Raw genomic sequence first — 19,395 nt, 5'->3', positions numbered from 1 at the left:
CAATTCACCAAGTATTAATATTCGGCATCTATTAGATGCTTACGTTTGCCATTTTGTGCAAACCACTACCTCGGATCCTGTTTGTAAATATCTGCAAAGATGAAAAAACTTCCCTATTAGCCTTTGGTGCTTCCTCTTCCCGTAAGGTCAAAATTCTCTAACCCAATGTCTCTATGAGACAACCAAAGTGTGAAGATCTGTCAATACCTAGGCCAGTTTCTGTGCTGGTGGCACTTAGAAGAAAGTTAGCAATCCTACCCCCGATGGCTGAGGACAGTGCATTATCAAAGGCTTTATTAAGACTTGCGATCTCTACTGAAACACTGCTGACTTTTAAAAATGTTTATTTATTTTTGTGGTGGTGTGGGGAGAGTGGCAGAGAGATAGAGAGAGAATCCCAAGCAGGCTCTGCATTATTAGCACAGAGCCCAATGCAGGGTTCCCTCCCATGAACCGTGAGGTCATGACCTGAGCCAAAATCAAGAGTTGGATGCTTGCTTAAACGACTTAGCCACCCAGGCGCCTCGGTACGCTGTTAACTTTTCAGTTTAAACTGCCAAAATTACCACAAAGAATAATTCATTCTAACCAGAAGAACTGGATGAAAATAATCCTGTCATTTGAACACAGAATAGGTCATTAGCTATTGTCACAGCCCGAATATTGTGGCTATATTAGATTTATTTCACTAACATACTGGAAAGAAGGCAAAAATTAAAGTTCAAAAGAAAACCTGATCTGTGTGAGTACGATAACGTCTGCATATGTTGGGACGGTGACATGGCGGGCACCGTTAGCTGCATACTCCTCCCTTCCTGGTTCAGGTTATCCTTCCTCTCCTCGTCCCTCACCAGCAGGTGATCCTGATGGGTCTAGGCCAGTTTGGGGTCCCTTCGTTCTCTTGCCAGGGATTGGACATGCCGACTGAGCACGTGACCGGTTCTGGCCAATGAGATGTGAAGGGAGGTATGTGTGTCGGAGGCTGGTTCTGGGATAGGTCTTCTTACTCTTCACAAGGGGTCCCTGGAAGCAGACAGTCCCCTTCTACCTCTGGAGACTGCTAGGCCTGCACAGATTGACGGCAGCTGCTGTCGCCATCTTGGATTGCTTTGGGGCTGAAGCCATCGCAGGAGGTAGAGTCATGAGAATGGCAGAGAGGCAGAGCCTGGCCCTACCTGCAGACTGCCGGTCTCGTGAGGTAATCAGTCCCTAAGCTGTTTATGCCAGCAAGGGGTGGAGTACTCAGTTACCTGCAGCCAAAGCATCCGAGTGGAAACAGGAAGTATATGAGCCCCTTGGCCTGGAGAGAGGAAGGCAACCAACCGGCCAAGCAGAAGCGGGGAGAGTACCTGCTCCTGCGATTCCAGTTCCTTGTGCTGCAGTTTTTTCTCTGCGCATCGTACTTGGTTAGAGCGGTTTTCTAGTTCCTCTTGCAAAGCCTGAAACAATGTAAGAAGAACACAGTAACGTTAAAAGTTAGCATCCTTGAAAAGAAGTTTTACCACCTGAACTGGCATGAAAAAGGCCTCGGCTCTGGTCCGTTACTGTTGTTGCAAAGAGTCCAGGCAAACAAAACCAGACTTTTAATATCACGCCCGTGTAGTTTTTGCTTTAGGAATTCCTAGTATAACAGATTCCAAACATAAAACAGACACACGAGCAGGTGTCAGTTCATTGAATTAAAAATGGCTCTTACATTTCCAGCATAAAACCAAAGCTCGCACTAAAGCTTAAAGCTATTGCTAATTAAGTGGCTCTATCGGTACACCCTCAAGGTACGCTGAGCTCTGAAAAGTCCTGCGGCAGCTAGGAATAGTAATGTTGGACAACATGACAGTTTTCAAAATGATACTAATAGTAACCTCAAAGGAATTTCTTTTTTTTTTAAGGTTTAATTTTTTACTTATTTTTTGAGAGAGACACACACAGTGTGAGCAGGGGAGGGAGGCAGAGAGGGAGGGAGACGCAGATTCCGAAGCAGGTTCCAGGCTCTGAGCTGTCAGTACAGAGCCCGATGTGGGGCTCGAACTCACAAATTGTGAGATCATGACCTGAGCCGAAGTCGGCCGCTTAGCCAACTGAGCCACCCAGGGGCCCCAGGGAATTTCTTTTCTTACGTCATTAGGCTGGTGTGGAATTTAGGGAACCTGTAGAAAGTATTCAGAGAGGAACCCTTTCAGTTGCCAAGTGGCTGATAGAAACAGGATTCAGGTTAACATGGGGCATTTAGAAACCATAAGATCAATAATCATCATGGCATTAGTTACCATTTTAAGTAAAGAGGTGAATTAGAAAAGAAACAGAATACATTCAAAGCATCTGACCAATTACGGATATAATATATAGAAAGTCACAGCGAGCAAAACGCATGGCCTAAGAATTACAAAGATGCCAAATAAGGTCTTAAAGTAAAATTCATTCAGTGAAGACAACTGACTTTCTGTTATGTGTCAAGAACTGTAATAGGTATTTTCGATAGAACAGTAAAAGAAAACAGACCCAAAAAAATCCTTCTCATGAAGCTTATGTTGTGGGTAGACAATAAGCAAACAATAAGTATATCAGTGAGAAGTGTAGATGAAAAACAAAGCAGGGTTGGACGATATTCTGGAGTGGGGTTGGGAAAGAGGCTGCAATTTCTCAAACTATTTATTTATTTTGAGAGAGTGAGCGAGAGAGAGCAGGGGAGGGTCAGAGAGAGGGGGAGAGAGAATCCTAAGCAGACTTTGCACCGTCAGAGAAGAGCCCAACGAACCGTGAGATCATGACCTGAGCCGAAATCAAGAGTCGGATGCTTAATTGACTGAGCCACCCAGGTGCCCTGAAGATGTTGGAATTTTAAACAGACGGCCCAAGAAGACTTGAGCAAAGACCTGAAGGAGGAGAGAGAGTAAGTCATATGATTATCTGCAGGGAGAAACTGCCCAGCAGGGGACACCACACGTGCAAAGGCCCTGATGGGGCATGTGTGAGAAAACTCCAGGACTAGCATGGAGAGTGAGCACAGTGGAGCCACAGTATCAGGGAGGTCATAGGTGCCCAGTTACATCAGGTGACACAGGGCCTCAGGGGGCAACCAAGAACTTTAGATTTTCTTCAGAGGTAGAAGGGGAAGCTACCGGAGGGTTGTGGGCAAGTGCTGCTTTGGTTGCTGTGACGAACAGATGATAGAAGGATAAGGGCAGAAGCAGGGAGGCAGGGGAGAGGCCACGGAAACCTACTGGGGAAGGATGATGGGGAACTGGACGAGGGTGGTGGGTGGTGGTATTTGGGGGTGAGGGAAGTGTCAGATCCCTCATAGGTTTGGAGACAGATTGGCAGCCCCCAGGGGTGTGTGCAGAGCATGAAAATAAAAAGACCTCCAGGATTTTGGGTTGAGCAGGTAAAAGAATGCAGTTGGGGAAGCTAAGAGAGGGATGTGGGAGCCTGGGATGCATGAAGTCTGGGAGGCCCGTTACACATCCAAGCAAAGACGCAGGGTTGCAGCTTGGTGTAAGAGTCTGTGAAGTTCAGGTAGAATGTCTAAGTCAGCGGGGATTAAGAAATCTTTCAATGCAGGGCGCTGGGTGGCTCAGTCGGTTAAGCATCCGACTTTGGCTCAGGTCATGATCTCATGGTACGTGGGTTTGAGCCCTGCATTGGGCTCTGTGCTGACAGCTCAGAGCCTGGAGCCTGCTTCAGATTCTGTGTCTCCCTCTCTCTCTCTGCCCCTCCCCTGCTCATGCTCTGTCTCTCTCCCAAGAATAAACATTAACATTAAATAAATAAATAAATAAATAAGAATTCTTTCAATGCAATGCCATTCTTGTCTACATACCGATATACACAGTGGTTCTTAACCTCTTCTGGGGTTCTAGATCCAGCCAGCCAGCATCTGACGAATGTTATGTGCTCTCTCTCCACATGGAAATAGTACGCTTATAATTTTGCCTTTGACTTCAGGGAGGCCACATACTTCCTGAAGCCAATCTATGGGCAAACCCCAGGCTAAGAACCTCTAATTTAAAAAGTAAAGGTGTTGGAAGGTGAGGTGAAAAGCTTTAGGGGCTCTTTGATGTTATACCTGATTATTAAAGTCACAGTTCAACCGAATCTGCCAATGAGCTTGAAGCTATTCTTGTTTATAATTTGGTGACTGTGTTCTGTGAATACAGTTGTTCCTATGCTTGTTGATCAAGTAGCATTTCTTTTTCCTTTGGTAGCTACCAATAAATAGGATCTTATCAGCTTCTCCTGTGGCATCACTGGGGAGAGTAATGATTGCTGTCTTCGGAAGAATGTTTGCACGTTTTTCTGTTCCCAGTCTCTCCTGCTCTCCCATCCACCCTCAGACTGCTGTCAGAGTGATCTTCTTAAACCGAGATCTAATTCTGTCAGTCCCCCGCTGAAACGCTTGCACGATGCTCCAGCATCCCTGAGAAACAGTCACACTCCTGAGCCGGGCATTCAGGGATCTCTGTCTTCTGGCTCCGGCCACGCCGAGCCCCCGCCACGCCTCAGTGTCGTGCTGATGCCATTGCCGCCATCAATAACAACAGGAACTATCACTGACTGCGTGGGTTTTATTTTTAGCCTTCACCGCAATCCTGGGTGGCAGGGTTCCTTCATGTACCTTACGGATCGCATAACTGAGGCTCCATGAGGTTAAACAGCCCGCTCTGCGGCCGGTACTAAGGAAGCCGGCCTGGCATGTTAAAACACGGACTAATTTCAAATCCTATACATTTGCTGCGGGTGCTGCCTCTCTCCCTCAGTGCCTGTTTTCTTTTTTCTTTGCCTTGAAGCTGTCTCACCTGCTCTGCTCGATGGTGTGGATCCTGAGAGCGAAGGCTGGATGCCTCTGGGCTCTCATCTGTCTCGTGTCTGGCATTTAAGAGAATCAGCATCTGGGTCTGTGCAAGACTGCGAGCAACTGATGCTCAGGGTCCCTCCTCTTCAGGTCTGCGAGCCTACTGCCAAGCCGACTCGACGCCTGGCACACACTTGACACTGAATTCACATTTGTGGAAGGAGCTAATAAATATTTGAACTCTATACCTGAGGAAATGTGCTACAATCATCGGGGCTTCCAAACATCCGTAATACAACACATTAAAGGTCATCATGTTTCTGGAAGTACAGAATATACAACTGTACCCTCCAAACATATATACTAGACACATATTATATATGGACATAGATGATATTACTGTTCCTTGTGATAATATATTGTCTGGTTTCTGCCACAATCAAAAATACAACTCGCCCTTGACTTTTTTCTTTAATTTTTCTCTTTATTTCACAGAAGAAAAAATAAAAGAGATGTGCACCTCCCTTGTCTGACACAAAATATTGTTCCCTGCCTCATCGCCCTCCTCCTCCACCAGCAGACCCTGGGCGTGGCCACATGCAGTGACCCCCACCCTGTTCTCCTCTCCACCCTCTTGATGTCACGTCATACCTGCCAGCCGCCCCCACCATGCTCCTCAGTCCGTTTCCATCACAGTCCCTAGTTACTGCCCAAATGCCAAAGCCAGAAGCCAATTTGCTTCCTCCGTTCTAAGGCCGCATTGGGCACTTTTTGCATTCTTTCACGAGGGTGTGAAAGAGGACAGTGGGCACAGAGATGGGGGTGGGGTGGGGTACGGGGTAGAATGAGGAATGGGGCATCCAGGGAAGGAGGGACTCAGAGATACCTCAAGGCTTTGACGCTGAATGACCACAGAATGCGACACCACGAGCTACCAAAGGGACCAGAAGTGAGACAGGGCAGTAGGGGCAGGATGGTTTTCGACAAGTTGAGTTTAAGGCGCTGGCAGGACTTCTGAGGGGATCAGTCATGCGGGGAGGGGGTTCTGAGCAGGGCAGAGGAGTCTCAGACCAGGTGAAAATGGGACACTTCCTTGGGGAAGAAAGTAGAAGAAGTTTCACAAACCTGCCTACTGGGTGCCAGCCGCAGAGGGAAAGGGGGCTGGGGGCCAGTAAGAATTTGGGAGTCAGGAGGCTACCGAGAAGTCAGCATCACAGCTATGCATCTGAAAGCATTTCTTTTTTTTTTTTTTTTAATGTTTTTAAATTTATTTCTGAGAGAGAGACAGCATGAGCAGGCGAGGGTCAGAGAGAGAGGGAGACACAGAATCTGAAACAGGCTCCAGGCTCGGAGCTAGCTGTCAGCATAAAGCCCGATGCGGGGCTCGAACCCACAAACCATGAGATCATGACCTGAGCCGAAGTCGAACGCTCAACCAACTGAGCCACCCAGGCACCCCAATGGCTGAAAGCATTTCTAACTGGCAGGTAAAAGAATTAGATCTGATGCTTTCTCCACACTTGATGCAGTGGGAAGCCTATGACAGCCATATTTTATCAATGTTATCACAATGGAAGTGAAATTCCATTTGCTTTTCAAAAAGGTACCACTTCTCACATGTGCTCCTAGTTTAAGGATGTAAGACGTGATCTTTTTAAGGTTAATCGGAGAAAGCAGTTATGTCCAGAAATTACTTTTATTATCTGCTGAAAAATCAGTTTCGAAAATTGAAAAGTCACCGAATAATATCCCACTTTCAGAAAAAGTTAAATGTACTAGATGAAAGGCAAACGGCCGTTTACATTGGCAGCTGTTTCTGGGCTCATATTCTAAAACATTATTAGGCCATTAGAGGTCCAACCTCAGAATCTGACATAGGGATTGTGTGAGAATGGCCGCAATTACTCAATAAGAACGAGCAAGAACATTCTTGCAAGTTGTGGCTTCTTTACTCAAAAGCCTTCAGATCTGACATTTGACACATACACACACAAATCAAACTTGGAGTTTATTCCTGAGAAAAGCCCGTGATCATGAAAGAACAGAATGTCCGACATCGGGTCACAAATATGAAACAAAGCAACCCAATTCGAACACTTAAACAGTTTATTCTGCAAAACTACTCCTCATCTCTCAACTCTGCTGTGTTCACTTACATCATTCCCGAAAAGGCAGTTCTCTTCTCCCAATTAAACCTGCCTTGAAATGCCATGTAAGGCAGCTTGCTCTAGGAAGCTACACTTGCCGACTTTCGGGGTGCTTTGTGGTCGCCGGGAACACAGAAGGACGCATTCCAGAAGAAAAATGCAAATGGCATAAGCTTTGCAAGAACAATGAGGGTACCCTGCACTTTAAAAGGGAGCACGCTATAAAGTAATTTGGGTTGTTAGTTTAAAATATGAAAATAATTAGAGCAAACTGAAGTCGGAAAGATTATACATGTCAATGGACTTTGCAGGGGAAGGGGATGCACTGGGAGCTTATGGGCCTTCTGAATGGCACCTGTGTTAGCCTTGAGCTTTTCCATTGGTTTGGGGGCGGGGGGAACAGAGTATTGTAGTCAATGCTATTTTCATAAAAATTATAAACATGATTCAAAGCAAACCACTCAACTTGTAAAATCATGCATTAAGGAATTATGTGCAGTCTTATTAAAAGCCAGTTTCTCCTGCAGTTCTGAAGCAATTAAGCAAGCATGAGATGATGAAACAAAGAGCTCATTTCAATTATAAAGTGGTTAAAAAGTTATTTAATGAAGGAAAAATCCATTGGAAGGGAGAGGTACTGCGCTATAGTGATAAAAGGCTATGGGAGCCCCTGGCGGGCTCAGTCAGTAGAGCATGTGACTCTCGATCTTGGGAGTCATGAGTTTGAGCCCCACAATGGGTACAGAGACTGGATAGATAGATGATAGATATATAGGTAGATAGGTAGATAGATAGATAATCAGAATGTTCCCAGCATACAAGGCATTGAATGCCTACATACAAGTCTTATGTAAGCCCAGCACACAAGTCTTATGAATGACCAGAAGTCTTCCCAGAGATCTGACCTTGCCTTTAGCTAACCTCTCAGCCAGCGCCAGAGGTGGGGGTGGTGGCAGGTATCCATCTGGGCCCACTATGAACTTACCATCCTTTCTCAGTAGGCCATCCGGCTAAGCGAATTTGTCCTCAGCTCATCACCCAGAATATTTGTGCTCTCTGGCCAGAGAATACAATCTCAAACTCTCTACTTCCCCATCTTTACCAAAACCTCAGTTGTGAAAAATTTGGAAAACTACTTTCCAGTCAAAACAGACTCAACAGGAAAAGGCCACCCTTCTCCTTAGTCACTTCTGGAAACACTGTCAGCAGAGTGGACTCTTACCATTTTGTAACTCACGCTACAGGACTATGCCTTCCTGCTTTTTAAGAGTTTTCAAACCCGTTCTCATGGACTTGAAATGTAATGCATTTTATGCTTGCATTCTGCCTCATTCTGTGTGCCAGGTCTTGGCAAAATGCTTACCTCCATTTCACAAATCATCACGAGGCCTATGGGCACATTTTTCTGAGCCTGCCATACATTGAGGGGCAAAGGGCACATGGACCCTTTCCTTGGTTCTGTCCCAGAAACCATGTAGAGCATGTGGGAATCTTGAGGAGCACAGAGTTCTTTTATTTAAAGAAACTGGTTTAAAGCACACATAAACCAAAAATAATGGATTAAGTTCTGCCCTATATGAATATAAAATTGGGGTCCTCAAAGTCATTGATTTTGAGGACTCTGGGTTATGTGTGTGGTCATGAAATGAGGAAGTGGGTGAGCCTCTTCTGGGTGAAATGCAGAAAGGACCTCGTTAGCAGTAAGCTCTGTCCCGCTGAGGAGTTTTAACAAGAAAAAAAAAGCAGAGTATTTGTACTATAGATGCTGGTTGGAAGAAGTTGGCCTGGCAAACTGCTGAAAACCAGCGAAGCCGGCTGATGGGTAGATGGGGGTTCAACATGCTATTTGCCCCCCACTTTTGTGTATGCTGGAAAGTTGCCATAAAAAAAGTTAAAAAACAATTTGAAGCTTTCCCTACTTAAAAAACACGAAGTCATCCTAACATTCCTTTCATGAGGCTTGAATTTACTATCTTACTTCAGAGAGGACACATGACTCAGTCATCATTCAGTGGGCAGGAGAGATGCAGAAACATTTCCCCATGTGTATTCTGAACATAAAGTTAAGGAAGCAAGGAGTGATGTTCATCTTTTGACCTAAGGAGAAGATACCTGGAAAGGGAAGGCTTATTTGTATTTTTAGTAAGATGTCTTTACATACAGTAAAATTCCAGGTTTATTTTTCAATGGAAATGGCCTCTTTTCCATTTAAAACATGTTAGATGATTTAAAAGGTTGTGCCATAAAATTTCTATTAGCATTATAAAATCTTGGTATCAACCATCACACACCGATTGGCTTCTCCCTCAAATGGAAATGACACCTGATCTGTGACTATAGGGAGGAGACACCAATTATGAAGGGGAAATAGGGATGACTCTCGTTTAAACCTTAGTTGCCTTTTTAATAATGCCCACATTTGCTTCCGCAGCATTTACTTCAACTCAGTTTACAAATGGTGCCGACAATGCATCTTCTCATGAGCAGGTTTTCTCTGACATGTCAACTGACGCAGAAGCTGCAAATGATTTTCTTTCTACTATTGCTAAGTGAAGGCTAAGGGAAAATGAAATACAAGCAATAAAATCTTACTATTTTAATGTCAGATTTATAGACTTTTTTTTTTTTAAAGCACATCTTAAACCACTGGCATATAGCAGGAAGAGGAAGCCATGTCTCCCAGATGAGGAGATATAAATCTGGGAAGAGGGATGATGACACAAAGGCAGTGACATTTTTACCGGGTGGTCCTACTGGCTATTTACCGAGGCTGCTATAGCTTCTGTCTGATTTTATTTTATCTTTCTTAATAGGCTAAATCTACTAACAAAAGTAACAAGTCTTCAACTGAAATGCCAGTCAAGATTTCTTTTGAAGTGATTTCTTCATTTAGATCCACCGAGGATGAAAAACAAACCATAAAAAAGTTTTATTAGTGATTCTACAGAATGGGGAATGGGTTCACACTATAGATCTAAAGAAAACCAGAACCACAGTCATGCAGAGGCCACTAATGTATTCAAAACCCAGCAGTAGAACTTTTTTTTTCTATACGGCTTGCATTCAGGTTTTTAATTTTTTTTTCACATTCCAAGCAAGCACTCTTTTTTTTCCCCCCCTCTTTTTTTAACCCTCGTTATTCAGCCTCTGGTGATACTGGTATGAAGGAAAGGAGATCTTTCAGGAGTGTTAACCCCATACACATGTTACTCTTCACATCAGGCAAAATTCCTTTCAGGTGGAAAGTTTTTCGTCCCTGTTGCCACAAACCACATGTATGAGAAATTGCACTTGGACAGGAGCCATTGCTAGAGTGCGGAGTAGGCTACTGATTCAACATGAAAGGCCAAGGTGTGGCAGCCTACATAAAAAACAAGAGGAGCATTTTCACCAAAGAATAAGAAAGTTATCACTTTTTCTCTCTTTCACCCATTTTCAGTCTTTTAAAATTCCTGACTAATTTCCTCTAAAAGTCCTAAAACTACACTTTAAAAAAGTTGGTGTTTCCTGGTCTTAACACCGTTTCCGGGAACAGAAATCACATTATCCTCAGACTCTGCTGATCTGAGGGAGCTGGCATCTCCTAGCCCACCTCACCAGCCTTTCCCTAGTCAGCTCCTGACCTGACTCACGTCTCCTCTTCAACTAGCCAGCAATTTTCTACTCGGGAAATCCAAAGCACATCTGGCCCCCTCTGCCACTCGGGACAGGCTAGCTTGTGAGCAAGCTCTTGTCGCAGGTGGTAGAAGTCGAGGATCAAGTTCAAGAACCACAGCTAGGACATCTCAGGACCATGGAGGAGTGGGGCAGAGAGAAAAGTGTCAGTCTCGCAGACCACCCCTCTTTTTCATGAGCCCAGGGAAGAGGGAGCACCCGTAAGTCATTCATTTCAATTTTGACTTTCCTACAATGGCTGATCCCTCACACCCGTGATCCCTTGAGCATGTAGCCTTCATTCCAATTTGCCTGCAATGAACCATGAATTTCTCCTCTATTAAAACTGAAGAAGAGATGTGCCACGTATGACAGAGAAGGCACTTTAAGAAATGGCTACGAGGCCCCCAGCAGGAGTGGCTGGGTGCTGTCATTAACTAAGGTAGGAGGAACAGAACAAAATTAAAATATACACAAAGGAAGGGGAAAAATAAGTTCTGTGCGACACAGATTCAATGATAATACATTGCTAACGACAGCCATGAGAGCACANTCGAACCCACGAACCGCGAGATCATGACCTAAGCGAAAGTTGGACGCCCAACCGACCAAGCCACTCAGGCGCCCCATTGGCCTCCATTTTTGTACACCACGATTCCACATTTTTCCGGTTGTGACCCCCTGGGTACCCCCTGGAAGATAAGTTTTTCTCAAAGACTATCTTTTTATGCTACTCTCCGTCTCCAAAATATAAATGCCTGACCATTTCCTACCATGTCAAGTTCACCTTACTTCCACATCCCTCCATAATCTTGCTTATCATGTTCAGCGTACTAACTTCAAGCTAACATGTTAGCTCCTACGTCAGGTGCTGTGCTAACACGTCAGATCCCATAGGTCAGGTGCTGTGCTAACGCGTTAGCTCCTACGTCAGGCACTGTAGTAACATGTTCGCTCCTACGTCAGGGGCTGTGCTAACATGTCAGATCCCACAGGTCAGGGGCTGTGCTGACGCGTTAGCTCCTCTGTCAGGCTTTGTGCTAACATTAGCTCCTACATCAGGCATTGTGCTAAGAGTCCTAAATACTCCATTCCTTTCACATAACTGTCTAAGAAAGCTCACTTTAGAGAGAGGCAGCTAAGGCTGCTACAGGTTGGCCAAGTTTTCCAGCTAGAAAGTCACAGAGAGAGGATATGGCCACACGTCAGCTGGACTTAGGAGGAGGAAATGGTGCTGCCTGAGCACCTTGCCTCTTATGCCTCTCGACCTCCACTTCCTGCTACCAAGAGGCCCCACTCTGCACTGTCCTGTGGGCCTCTGTCCCTTCCTTCAACTTTTTTTAAAAAAAGTTTATTCATTTATTTTGAGAAAGAGAGACAGTGGAGGAGGTACAGAGAGTGGGAGAGAAAGAGAGAATCCCAAGCAGGCTCCGCACTGTCAAGTGAAGCCCAACTTGGGACTCAAACTGACAAACCTTGAGATCATGACCTGAGCTGAAATCAAGAGTTAGACACTGAATTGACTGAGCCACCCAGGCGCCCCTGTTTCTTTCTTCATCTTATTTAGAATACCTAAACTGTCTATGCTAAATACTATCTTCCTTCAAAAGCCTCCAGTGACTCAAAATGATCTGGGTCTGGACTTAAGACATTTAGTCTTTAACTTAAAAAGCAGGAGGAAAAAGAAGTTTCTGTATCACAGATTCACAAGTAACATTGATGCCGATGGTTTGCCTTGTAGAGTATGGTGTCAAAAAAGAAGGGCATTGCACCATGTTCTGGGTTGAATTACATCCCCCCCAAAAAGATATGTTGAAGTCCTAACCCTCAGAACCTCAAAACATGGCCTTATTCAGAAATGGGGCCCTTGAAGATGTAATTGGTTACAAAGAAGTCATGCTGGATTAGAGGAGGCCCTTAATCCAGTACGACTGGTATTCTTATGAGAAGAGGAAAGTGTGAAGATGTTGGCCATGTGACACTCCAGAGAATGGAAAGTGGTGCCAAGGGCGCCAAAGCCTGCTGGGAAGCACTAGAAGGGAAAAGTAAGCAAGGGAGCATTCTTCCCGAGAGCCTTCGGAGGGAGCATAGCCCTGCTGGCTCTTTGATTTCAGACCTTTAGTCTCCAGAACTGTCAGATGATCACTTCCTGCTGTTTCAAGCCACCCGGGGTTTGGTACTTGGGTACGGCAGCCTAGGAAATTCACACACATGCCAAGGAACTTCCCTTGTTTTACGTGTCTTCTCTCTGAAGCACGATAACGCACGCGTACACACACACGCACACACATGCACGTTCCTTCCATACTACCTACTTGTAGACCTCATTCTGTCCACGTGAGGACCGATGGCATTCTCATTGTCAGCCAATCTGGAAAATTGGAGATTTCCCCAAAAATGGGCATCTGGAGAGCATTACTATTACATTTATTCACTTGCATCTCCATGATTTTGTGTCTGTGGTCATATCAGGTTATAAAAGGCCATTGATCATTCCAGTTTAATAGTGGCGTGTTCTAGGCTGATGAAAGGAAGGTGTCCAAGAGGTGGAAGCAGAGACCCTTAGGTGAGCCCGTTTCCAGCCCTCCCACATTCACAGAAGATGGAAAATATATATTCCAGATAGAGTATTTTCCTCTTTCTTTTTTTTTTTTAACCCTAAGATATTGTGATATCTGGAGCCAGTACTTATGAAGGAAGTAGTTTAAAACTTTCGTTTAAACCACTTAGAAGGAGAGGATTTACAAAGATCCTGTTTAATGTTCAGCTGACACATTGTCAAAAACATTTATCATTCAACCTTTTGAAGTTTCTCCTACTCCCTTCTACTTATGAAAGCTTGGATTGTGGTTCGTTATCAACAACAAAGGACACACGTGATAGTGTTTTTATAGTCAGCCTTTCAGTTTGATTGTTGGACTACTAAGCAAAATTGAATTCTCCTGATCAGTAAAATGATTAGGGACCTAGTTTTCATGCTGAATGCACAACACAAGTGATCTTTGAAATCACTTCTACGTGGACCCAGAGAGAATGGAGGGGACTTGGAAATCTCACCTGAGTGTTTTACAGTGCTCCAAATTGTAAGAACCTTCGTGTACAGGAACCTACCATGTTATATCAGGTGGCAATTTCTGCAGTGCCGATGAAACAGTGACCCGCATTGCTGAGATTTCTCTGGCGACATAATCCCAATATAAATTTCTTCCCATTGAGAATACGTCCAGTTCACATTTTTACGAGAGGAATCCAAACTCTTTCTAAATAATTCCACTGAATATTTTAAAAGCACGTTCAATGTATTAGACCTTATTTGGAAAAGCAGAAAGTTGGGGGAGACGTGGTCTCACCTTTTGAGGAGGTTACAGTATCACAGAAGGGATGCAATACGGACAAAAAGCAGGGGAGATCAAAGGTGTCTTAAGCACCCAACTGAGAAAACAAAAGGAAAGAGGGAGGACAGGGGAAGAAGTTCAATGACATCACACAGAAGGAAGTAGGTAAGTACAGAATGTGGGACACTCTACAGGACAACTCACTTGGTTTCTGTAAGAAGTCAAGAGCATGGAATAAAAAGTAAGAAAGGCTCTGCTTTTGACTGAAAAAAATAGAAGATAAATAACGACCAAAGGTAATCTTTGGATCTTGTTTGGATCCTGACTCAGACAAATGAACTGCAAAATTTTATATTCAATGGGCGATATGTAGGTATGAAGCAGATATTTGATGATACAGAAAGGTAACTGCTAATTTTCTTAGGTATGACAGTGGCACCATGGTTGTGTGAGATGATGTCCATGTTTTCTGAGAGGTGTTCTGGAATGTCCGGGGTTAAATGACATGATGTTTGGAATTTGCTTTGAAGTATTTTAGCAAAGAAAATAGGGACAAAAGATAAGGTACATATGGCTAAATCTAGATAACTATTAGTACATGGGGGTTCATAGTATTATACTCTCTACTTTGGGTATGTTGGCAAATATTCATAATAAAACTTAAACATATGTAAACATATGTATATAATAAAATGACATGGGGGTGGGGCACCTGGGTGGCTCAGTTGGTTGAATGTCCAACTCTTGATTTCAGCTCGAGTCATGATCTCATGGTTTGTGGCTTCGAGACCCTCACTGGGCTCTGTGCTGACAGTGTTGAGCCTGCTTGGGATTCTCTCTCTCCCTTCCTCTCTCTGCCCTTCCTCTGCTCATTCTCCCTCTTTCTCTCTCTCTCAAAATAAATAAACATTTTTAAAAAATGACATAGGAGGAGAAAGCACGAGGAGATAGGAAAGTCTACAGGTAGAAAGTGGCACTTGGGGAAAACCTTGTATAATAGTTGTGATTTGGACAGGCAGGTGGGGGAAGGGGAAGAACTGTCCGCCTATAAAACAGGATTTGCAATTTTTTTTTTTGCAATTTGCAAAAGATAAATAAGAAAAAAAATGAGGGCACACTTAGCAAAGAACCTGCAGCTCAAAGGAGCAGTCCCTGTGAAGAGGAAGCAGTCCTGAAAACGGAGTCAAGATCAGATCACAGAGGCCTTGAATGCCAGGCTGAGTTTACACTGAATATGGTGAAGAGGAGATGGGTTTTTGTGCAAAAAACCCCGAAGTACTTGCTTAAACTCAAGTATACATAATTACTTCCTAGATGCTAATGATGCATATCCCAGGTTTAACATGTATAAAACTGGACATATTTTCAGTTCTCCTACCTTCTTCCCCTAACCTCCTATCCATCCCACTCCTCTGCCTAAACCTAGGTAGCCTCATACATATTCATGTCTAGACTAATGAACCCATATTCCCCCAGCCATCCAAATCCAGAAGCTCAAGGACACACCTGAATTTTCCCTCCCCTTAAGCTCCTGTTGGATCAGCTACCTGCCTTTGCTTGCTCATTCTCACTGGGGCTATGAACACACTCACAGGTCTCTCCTTTCCAACACATGTTGTCAGAGTAACAGTCCCGATCAGCTTCTCCCCGTGTCTATGAACAGCACCAGCGTCACCCACACAATCCAGCAAGTTATCCAAGGCAAAAAAGTCAGGAGGTATCCTCGACAACCTGCCTTTATTCCATTATCCCCCTGCCCCAGAGTCCTGGTTTTCCTCATGAAGCCCTGTGGATTCAATCTCTTAAATACCTTTGATTCAGTCCACTTGGTGCTATCTCAGCTGACATCCTTGGACTGTGTTGTCAGAGCTTCGCATCTGGTCTCTGCTCACTCCTGGTGGCTCCTAGCAGTCTATTCTCCACAGAGCGGCCAGTTATCACTTCAAAAGGCTTATCTAGAAGTTACCACTGAGTCCTTTCTTCCCCTCGCCTCCCCTACCACATGTGACTTTGTCTTCAATGTGCACAACGCACCCTATTCTTTCCACGTCTGATTCCACTGGCCTTGTCTGAGCCATGGCCATCTTTCACCTGAAGACTCCCGAGGGGACCTCTGGTCTCCCTTCATCTCCCTGAACACGGTAGTCAGCTCCACCCACTGAAGTGTAAAGTATAAAGGCCTCTCACCTGCTCAAAACTCTCCAGAGGCTTAGTGTTACACTTGGAATAACATCCCAACTCCCCTGAGGCTCGTAAGGCCCTCACAGCCCGGCTGCCCCCTGTCCCTTAGGCCCCTTGTCCTAGCCTCTCTCTTGTCCTCCCCGGTCCAGCCACACATTGTCTTCCTTTTCTTCTTCTTCTTCTTCTTCTTCTTTTTTTTTTTTTAATGTTTTATTTATTTCTAGGAGAGAGAGAGAGAGAGAGAGAGACAGCGCGAGCAGGGGAGGGCCAGAGAGAGAGGGAGTCACAGACTGAAACAGGCTCCAGGCTCTGAGCTGGCTATCAGCACAGAGCCCGACGCGGGGCTCGAACCCATGAACCGCGAGATCATGACCTAAGCGAAAGTCGGACGCTTAACCGACTAAGCCACCCAGGCGCCCCTTTCCTTTTCTTCTTTGACCAAACCAACTTTGTTACTACCTTCTCTTCTTTCATGAATATTTTCTTCATGATCTTCACATGGTCAACTTCTTCCTGTAGCTATAGGCTCAGATCATACATCACTTCCTTAGGGATGCCTTTCCCGACCACGCAGCCTAAATCAGCCTCGTGGTCAAGCTCTCAGATATCCCACACCAGGTCTTCACAGAACGCTTATTACCATTTGATATTGTTTTTCTTTGGGTTCTATTTCTCTTTTACTTAGAAGACCCTGTGAAGGGCAGGAATGGATCCCAGTTACCACTGAATTTCAGGGATCGGATCTAGAACAGGGCTTGGCATATTAGAAGGTGCTTAGTAAATATTAGCTGTATAGGATCTGATCATGTCCTCTTCTCTTTAAAAGTCTTCAGGCAGTGCCTCCCTTTCTGCCTCCACCCTGCACTGCCCTCGCCCACCCCTCCTACTATAGCCACACTAGCTCTCAGTCTGTCAAGAGTGCCATCTTGCTCCTGCCACAGGTCTTTGCGTATTCCTTTCTATCTGGAGCATGACTGTGCCACTTAATGCTTAGTTATCTCTCTCCATACATCCTTTAGAGCCCAGCTTAAACATCACTCTTGAAGAGCAACCTCTCCAGCAGGGTCTGCTATGATGATCTCCTGTAGCAGCATATGCCTCACATCTGTAGCCCCATCAGGGTCATATTTTTACATTTATTTCTGTGATTGTTTTACTTGACTGGCATTGGTATCCTCTTTTGGCCATATTTCCCATGAGGAGAGGGGCTGTCCTTGGCAGGGATGGACTTTAAAGACCACTGTCATTCTCCCAAGAAATGAAACTTAATCACAGTGGGGGTAGAGAACATGTGAATTATTTCTAAATTCCAATCTGAAAGTACAATAGTGAACATAAACATTCATGCTCCTAAATACATAGCAAACATTACATTCATGATGAAATTACAAGGACTTTAATTTGATGATTTATGAGAGAGAGGGAGAGAGAGAATCCCAAGAAGGCTCCGAGCTTTCAGTTCAGACTCATGAACCATGAGATCATGACCTAAGTGAAACTTGAGAGTCACTTAACTGACTGAGCCACCCAGAAACCCTGCTGCTTTTTTAAGACGAAAGTTTCAGAAGGGCGCCTGCCTGACTCAGTTGGTAGAGCATGTGACTCTTAATCTTGGGGTGATGAGTTCTATCCCCACATTGGGCGTAGAGCTCTCTCTCTCACACATACACACACAGATGAAAGTTTCACAAGTTTCCAAATGGATTTTTTTTTTTAAGATTGTGGTTTCCCATGTGACTTACAAGAACAGAAAAGATTAAAACTTTTTAGTTTAACAGTTGCTATTGTCAGGAAGTGTTTTCCTTGAATCACTAGCAGTAGTACATGATAAATACAAAGAAAAGACCCAAATAATGTTCTAATGCCTTTCAAAGCAGCTTTGACAGGAGACAATGATGTGCAAGGTAAACCATGATGTCATGAACTGCACAAGAGCTAGCTTGAACATGGCACACTTAAAGTAGGGATGCAAATAGTTTTAAGCAAAAAATCAAGGCTGGTTCTTGGCAGGGCTTAGCCAAAACATACTTTTCAACCTTAACTTTTCATTAAAGGCTTTCCTTTACTAATGAATTATGTCTGTAACTAAACCTGGAAGGCTCGCAGGGTCCCTTTGAAATGAACTTCTACCAACCAAACACCTACAGGTGTTTCTCTTCAAAATGGACAAAACTCATTTTAGTGCATTACATGATTTGCGTCCTTGAAAAAGATGCAGTCTGGGATATCTAACTTTTAAAAATAATTTTTTAAAAATTCTGTTTCCTCATTGATTTGTTGCTAGCCTGGCTTGTTAGCACAACTTCTGAATAGCTAAGGCTCTCAACCTCTCACTAGTAGATCATACTTTGTCTGGGAACCAAATCCCAATTTAAAATATTGGTTTCACTCCTCCTCCCCCTGTGTTTATGTCTTACTCCTGATTGTAAAGTAATACATGCTAATTGAAGGAAAATCAAAAAAGCATAAAGAGGAAAATAAAATTTCCATACTCCTTGCAGTCAGACAGCCATGGCCAGCACCATGGCTTTTTCTCTACGCATATGAAACTAGCATGTTGAACTTTTGGACTCAACAGAGTGATCACGGAAGCCCCCTTTCTCTGTCTCCCACTGTTCCTGTAATCTTGCTTAGTGGAGACAGCTTCTCTCCCATCCCTCGTGAAAATGAAGAAGGGGCCTTGATTTTCAGGTCATTCAAGTCCTACAGTGACTTTAAATTTTTTTCTTTTTAAGGTTGATTTATTTTTGACAGAGAGAGAGAGAGAGAGAGAGAGAGAGAGAGCATGAGCAGGGGAGGGGCAGAGAGAGGAGGAGACACAGAATCTGAAGCAGGCTCCAGTCTCTGAGCTGTCAGCACAGAGCCTGAGGTGGGGCTTGAACTTACGAACCACGAGCCCATGACCTGAAGTCAGACGCTTAACTGACTGAGCCACCCAGGCACCCCATAAATTGCACATAGTCTTGTTCCATTTGGATCATTCTTAAGAAATTTAAATTGTTCCTACAAGCAATTTAATCTGAGGTAAAACCTATTTAAGGGGCTCCAGAGCATCATTGTTTGGCTTATTACGAACATACTTGTACTTTCTGTTTGTCTCTGACCCAGGGACCTGAAGCAGCTGGGTGGGCCTGGTGGAACCCTGCACCCCAACATCCCTGATGATAGCTGAGCTGGGACCGGAGATGTACTGTTATAGTTCACCTTCCCCTGGGGATATCCCTTAACATTTGTCTTCCCTCCGTCTCCCGAACATCTGCTCTGGGCTATAACTCTCTTTGTATGTTGA

The 19,395-nt window shown here is 44.3% G+C and overlaps 1 protein-coding gene across 5 annotated transcripts in view; it reads right to left on the bottom strand.

The window, feature by feature from the left end:
• Positions 1-19,395, bottom strand: part of CEP112 (centrosomal protein 112) — a 420,942-nt gene that overhangs the window by 43,343 nt on the left and 358,204 nt on the right. For all 5 annotated transcript variants that reach the window (XM_077780421.1, XM_077780423.1, XM_077780424.1 and 2 more), the window contains one exon: positions 1,350-1,439. In XM_077780421.1, coding sequence (XP_077636547.1) covers positions 1,350-1,439 — 90 coding nt within the window. The remainder of the gene's footprint in view (positions 1-1,349; positions 1,440-19,395) is intronic.

This window comes from Crocuta crocuta, unplaced genomic scaffold, assembly GCF_008692635.1.
Source record: "Crocuta crocuta isolate KB4526 unplaced genomic scaffold, BGI_CrCroc_1.0 scaffold288, whole genome shotgun sequence".
Classification (NCBI taxonomy): domain Eukaryota; kingdom Metazoa; phylum Chordata; class Mammalia; order Carnivora; family Hyaenidae; genus Crocuta; species Crocuta crocuta.
Note: the sequence above shows the minus strand (reverse complement) of the source record. Positions and strands in the feature narration are given on the sequence as shown.